At 30.9% G+C, this 7,007-nt stretch overlaps 1 protein-coding gene across 1 annotated transcript; it reads left to right on the top strand.

The window, feature by feature from the left end:
• Window positions 1-1,490: 1,490 nt before the first annotated feature.
• On the top strand, window positions 1,491-6,415 carry Olfr1082 (olfactory receptor 1082). Its single transcript, NM_207674.2, has 2 exons — window positions 1,491-1,523; window positions 5,459-6,415. Exon 2 carries the CDS (start codon window positions 5,474-5,476, stop codon window positions 6,413-6,415), a length of 942 nt encoding a protein of 313 aa, NP_997557.2. The 5' UTR covers window positions 1,491-1,523; window positions 5,459-5,473.
• Window positions 6,416-7,007: the final 592 nt, after the last annotated feature.

Raw genomic sequence — 7,007 nt, 5'->3', positions numbered from 1 at the left:
CTTTTAAATGTTGAGTATTGAGAAGAAATATGTAAGTGGGATTAAATCAACTAAAAAGCTCATAATAATGAAAAGAAACTTACAGATTGTAATGTGAATCTAGAGCAGTGGTTCTCAAACTTCCTCATTTGTGACCCTTAAATACAAGAGCTCACTTAGTGCTTACCACTAACCATAAAATTATTTTCATTCCTACTTCACAACTGTAATGTTGCTATTGTTTTATAAGTCATAATGTAAATATCTGTGTTTTCCAATGGTTTTAGGTAATTCCTGTGAAATGGCCATTCAACACAAAAGTAGATATGACATAGAGGTTAGAATAGCTGATCTCCAGTGTGAGATGAATTTTTTGCCACCTAGAAAATTTAGGAACAGGTTTAGTCTATAGTACAAATGAAATAGAAAATGCAGTGGCTAAAATCAATTTGTATAACAAGAGAAATTGTTGTGGAAATTTTCCTAGTTGAAACATACAGCTTGAGAAAGCATTCATTTTAAATGCACTCTATCATTCAAAACACAAGCCACAATGTTACTTTCTCATATTTATTTATTTTTATTTAAATTCACTTGGGATTTCTTTTGAAATGAGTGTGTGTGTGTGTGTGTGTGTGTGTGTGTGTGTGTGTGTGTGTGTGTGTGTGTGTTGCATTCATAGATGTGCCTACAAGATTTCAAATTTGTAAAGTGCATATCAGTGCCCATAGATACAAAATGACTACTAGCTATCTTGTTACTAGTGTCACAGGTTGTTGTCAACCACAATGTGTAGTCTGAAAATTGAACTGAGGTCCTATCGAAGACTATTACTCAACTTTTAACTGCTCATCCATTTCTCCACCCCCAATACTTCTTCATATGTAGACTGACCATTCTCCAAATATTTGCTAGTACTCTTTGACAATAATAATACCATAAATAAATGTATGAAAATGAGGGCATTTAAAAATGGATGTACTTTCTAATATCCCTTTTGAGTAAGTTTTGAATATTTGAAAGCTCTCTATTGACTATGGCTCAAATAGATGCTATTTAAAATATTCTATAGTTTAACATAATGTTCTGGCTCATCCTCATTAAATTATATTATTTTCAGAATATGATTTTTAAGGCTGGATGATATTTCAGTGATTATATGTAATATATTTTACATATCTATTTGTTTATAAAGGAATATATAAGTTGTTTGTATTTTATATGAAGTTAGAGATAAGGTACAAATAATTTGATGTTGTGATTATCTCTTTGAGATAATAATGCAAGTTGTTAAGATAAAAACGGACATCTGTTGGCTAATTTTATAGTGTTAGCTCATTCATACTGAAACACAGATTCTTCCTGACAATTAGTGGACAGTCTCCAGACATTTCATTAAGTATTCTGACATTTCAGGTTAATCAAGGATTTGCATGGCTCACCCACAGGGAGACTCCTTAAAGTTTGAAGAAATATTCATAAGTTATCATCTAACAGTGTGTTAAATTATTCATGGGTGAAGTACTGAGGACATCTCATTACAGGTAAGGGATGCAGCAGGTTTTATGTTATCAGTGTCTATGGAAAAGGACACAGTTTTTCCTATTTTTATCTTTGACTATCAGTGTCCTTTTGTATATTGTCCATGTCTTTTTCTCCTATTCTTTCCTGACTGAACAAGGAAATCCTTCTCTGTCAACTTAAGGTAGAAAAAGAAAGTTGATGAGCAATTTTAAGAATTTAAATTTTATATATTTCTAAAATATATAACTTCCTATATATTAGAAGTAAAAACTGGCCCACACACATGAAATGAGATGAGGTGTTATTGAAAAATAAGAGTATTGTCAAAGCAGAAATTAAAAACAGAAATTCTGCTTTGTAATATGCTTTAAACACTTAAGCATTGTGAATGCAATGTTTTCTATAATTATCCCCAAAGTATACAGTATGTATATAATTACACTGCTGAGAATGATACTCAATAAATTATAAATAAACATTCTATATCATCAATATTTTATATATCTTGTAAAGGCAAATAGTTGTATTGAGGGAACTTTAAGAAATAGTCTTCATGCCTATGATAAAATAGTCTTGTTTTCTTCAGTGATCTGTCCACACTTTTGTAGTGGTGTAAGTTGAAAAATTTAATTGATTCATTGGAAAAGGGAATAAAGTAGCAGTATTTTGCATAAGAATAATCTCTAAAACTATTAAGACAAAGTCTATGTGTGTTTCTTCAACATACATGATTACTGTTATATCCTAGCCACACACCCTTTATTCTGTAATATAATAATGATGATAATGATAATAATAATGATGATGATGTTGGTGGTGGTGATAATAATGATGATAATTATAACAAAATCAAGCAAAATAAAAGAGCAAAGCAAGATTTAAACAGTTTCTCATTGTGATTTTTGAAGACACTTCTCTAATATTTTAAAAGTATAATCTTGCTATACTTATATAATAAAGTCTTTTAGATAGGACAGTGTGAACGATCAGTTATGGGCAATCATCTGATTAATATTTTATGTGAAGTATGTGGAAATAACAGAAAACATATTCCATAAATAGTGTTGGCAGTCATATGATTTTATTCAGATACTTGCAGTTCTTGTAATACTTACCATTAAATTATCTACAAAAACTGTCTTATATGTGATTAGTGAAATTAGAATAACATATAACTGTAAAAATTATAATCTCCCTTCCTATCTTTTTCCATCTGTCTGTCTGTCTGATTGTCTGTCTGTCTTTTTATGTTTTTTGAGACAAGGCTTAAATAACCTCGTATAGTTTCACAAGTTATTCTTGTTTTAGAGAATGGTGAACTTGTACTACTACTACCACTCTTTCCATGTTCACAAAGTTGTGACCAAAGATGTGAGCCAATTAGCTTGGCATCAGTATTTTTAAATACTGCATTACTCAATCCAAGGGGAATGTTTTGTGTATTTGTTGCATAAAACCTACTTTAAGTTCTCTTTTTCTATAATCTGAACAAATTGTCTTGGTCTTCTAGTTTTTTCCACAACAAAGTGTATTATATTTGTTACATTAATGTAAATAAATATCAGATATAATAAAATTACCACACTAATAGAATAATATTCCAGGAAAGTGGCATAAATATAACTTGAAATATTTTGCATTTATAAATGTTAGATGATTAATGTAAAAATCAAAAACATTGATTGTCAACCTAGTGACTGTCTGGAAGGAGAAAGTAGAAAATAGAAAATCGATGTACTATATTCTAATAGCTTTGTACATCTTGTTATCCCTTTTCATATTTTAAAATTTGTATACAATGTATTTTAATCTTATTATATCCCATCCATCAATACCTCCTAGGTCTTCCACACATCCCTATACTCACAGGTTTATTTATTTCCTCTAAGTTAAAAAAAAATGAAGCAAGCCTAAATATTTAATCATGGGGTAAAACATAAAGAACAGAAAAAAAAAAAACCAAAAAACAAAAGAAAGCACATAAAAAAAAATGGAGTAAATTTGTGTTGACCAGCGACACCTAAATATGAGGCCTTCTTGATATACAGAGAGTGATTCTACTAGAGGAAACTGATTTTCCTTTATCAACACAAATTAATTGCTAATAGCCTTTTATAGGGGTAGAACTTTGTGATCCTGTCTCTGTATTGCCAAACATTTTTGAAAAAAAAAAATTATTTGTAGAGAATACGTCATTCACACACATTGTAAGTTACTTCAAATTAATATTACCAGCTCTCCAGAGAGTAGCGTTGTCTACACAATGAGACTCTGCTCAAAGAGTTTTACTGTGGGTATTGTTGCTCAGAGATAAAATTCTTGGCAAATATGTGCAAGTGCCTAGGTTTGAACCCCAGTAAATGCAAAACACGTTGAATTCTATTTGAGAATTAATTCAGGATATTATTTCAATATTAAAATATTTAATTGTGCTTCCAAAAATGCCACAAAGACAACTTTGGAGTTTGTGACAGTGTTTTATGAAAAACATTAACTGCACAAAACAACCCTTATCTTTATTAAGTATACAACTCAGTTTTATTCCTATATACATCTATCCAGTATTTTGTTTCTTCATAAGAAGACAATATCATATCTGAATGTGCTGATTTTTATTCATAATGACATTGTTTACCAAGATTATTAACACCTTCAGCGGCATCATCTACAATAAATACTTCAGAAGGTGATACACTAAAGAATTTGTGTGCTTTACAAATTTAAATATTTATAAGGTACCAATTGAATATGTGTGCTAGAACTACTTGCATACTTGACAATAGCAATGTGTATAGTTACAGCTGAGTCAGCTTTCCTCCCACATGTTTTCATATTTTTCCTGTCATAAAAATTCTAAGAGAATTGGCATATGTATTACTGATGTTTTTATATTAATTATTGTTACCAATTGAAATTATTTTGATGCATATATAAAACACTGCAATGGTAATTCATTCACCATTTATCTAACAATTAAAGTTCTAATAGTATTTAATCATAATTTTAATTTAAATTTCTTTATCTTCATATCTGCATTTATTCTCTTGTCTCATCAGTATATGTATGTATGTATATGTGAGTGTAAGTCTAAAATCTATATATATATATTGATACTGTATATCTGTCTATCTATTTATCTATCTATCTGTCTATCTATCTATCTATCTATCTATCTACCTACCATGTATTAACTATTAAGTATATAAAATAAAAAATATTAAATATATAACACAAGTTTCTGCTTTTATACATGAGTTGTTAGTATCAATATTATTTAGAGCTTTATAAGAAATAAATATGGAATTTACCAGACTAACTGGCTGCAAGCCCTTTGAACAGTGCCAATTCATGTTTAGATTGACTCTAGAAATTTCATGAATCAGAAAAAGAAATTGCCTTCTTTTTATTTGTACATCCCCATGAGTAAATATGTTATTTTAAAATTATTAATTGTTTTTTTTGTTTGTTCGTTTTTTTTTTTTTTTTTTTTTTTTTTTTTTTTTTTTTTTGGTTTTTCAAGACTGGATTTCTCTGTTTAGCCCTGGCTGTCCTGGAACTCACTCTTTAGACCATGCTGGCCTCGAACTCAAAAATTCTCCTGCCTCTGCCACCCAAGTGCTGGCATTAAAGGTGTGTGCCACCATGCCTGGCTCAATATTAATATTTTAAAATATTAAGTTAGAAATTTTAGATATTTCTTTTTCTCTTTTTTATTATTTTTATTAGATATTTTCTTTTATTCTTTCTTTCTTTCTTTCTTTCTTTCTTTCTTTCTTTCTTTCTTTCTTTCTTTCTTTTAATTTCAAATGTTAAACCCTTTCCTAGTTTCCCCTCTGAAAATCCCCTATCCCTTCCCCCTCACCTCTGTTCCCCGATTTTTAACATTGGAATTGTTTTGTCCTTCATATAATAAATTCTGAAACATTTGCAATTTTTTTGCCTCTGCTAATGACAGGTTTTCTGATAGAGAATGGATAAACACAACCTAACAGTTGTGACTGAATTCATCCTGATGGGAATCACTGAGAACCCTGAGCTGCAGGCTCCATTGTTTGGGTTGTTCCTAGTCATCTACCTGACCTCAGTGATTGGCAATCTTGGGATAATCATCCTCACCAATGTAGACGCCAAGCTACAGACGCCAATGTATTTCTTTCTTAGGCATTTGGCTTTTACTGACTTTGTTTATTCGACAACTGTGGGACCAAAAATGTTGGTAAACTTTGTTGTAGATCAAAATGCAATTTCCTACTCTCTTTGTGCTACACAGCTAGCTTTTTTTCTTCTGTTCATTGGCAGTGAGCTTTTTATTTTGTCTGCAATGTCCTATGACCGCTATGTGGCCATATGTAAGCCTCTGCTCTACACTGTCATCATGTCACATAAAGTATGTTGGGTTCTAGTCACAATGACCTATCTTTACTATACATTTATGTCACTTGTAGTCACCATAAATATTTTCTCTTTATCCTTCTGTGGCTACAATGTCATCAACCATTTCTTTTGTGATTGTATCCCCTTAATATCGTTGCTTTGCTCAAATACACAAAAAGTTGAACTTATAGTTATGATCTTTGCAGGTTTTGATTTGATTTCTTCCCTTGTCGTTGTGCTTATGTCCTACCTGCTCATTCTCATAGCTGTTCTCAGGATGAACTCTGCTGAGGGCAGACGCAAAGCTTTCTCTACCTGTGGGTCCCACCTGACAGTGGTTACAATATTCTATGGGACACTGATATTTATGTATGTAAAACCTGTATCTAGCCATTCAATTGATACTGATAAAATATCATCTATACTTTATACTCTAATCATCCCCTTATTGAATCCCCTGATCTACAGTCTGAGGAACAAAGATGTAAAAGATGCTCTACAAAGAACATGGCAAAAAATATTCAACACATTTCCTTAAAATTTAAATGCCGTACAAATCCTTCAAACCAGGTTTGCATATACACCCATTTTATTTTCCTCTAGAATGTAGAACAAGCCCCAGTGTGTGAAACCTGCATTATCTACTTGAATTCTGGTGCTAATGAAGTTTCTAAATATCATACTTCTATTAGAGGAGAATAATTTCCTTCTTTGAACACTTGTTGCTGCATATAACTGCCAAGCCTGTTGCGAAATATAAACAGATTTTGTAACTATAAAACTGAAGGTATATCTAATGATGAAACTTGTGCATGAGAGAAATTATAGTATGAACAAAATATGATTTTGAATGTTCACGCAGAATTTTCTGCTAAAATAAACACTGTAACATTTGTATATGTCCACATGTATTGCTGTTTTATGAAATTAGACTTCTTTTGATTTACTTTTAGTTTATATATTCAAAGGTTTCATACATTAGTAAAATAAACCATAATTATTGTCACTTCTACTCTTGCCTCCCTCATCATCCTTATCCAACTGAAATATTTCTTTTCAAATATCTCTTTCTACTTTCTTCTTTGATTTGTAGCCCACTGAATTAATAAGAGTTACAATGTGGTTTAGGT

This window comes from Mus musculus, chromosome 2 (genome assembly GCF_000001635.26).
Source record: "Mus musculus strain C57BL/6J chromosome 2, GRCm38.p6 C57BL/6J".
In the NCBI taxonomy this organism is placed as follows: Eukaryota; Metazoa; Chordata; class Mammalia; order Rodentia; family Muridae; genus Mus; species Mus musculus.
This window is presented reverse-complemented; position numbering and strand designations above follow the sequence as displayed.

Bases quoted from the DNA above. Each gene is read 5' to 3' on its own strand.
- Olfr1082 (NM_207674.2), top strand. From the start codon at position 5,474: ATGGATAAACACAACCTAACAGTTGTGACTGAATTCATCCTGATGGGA.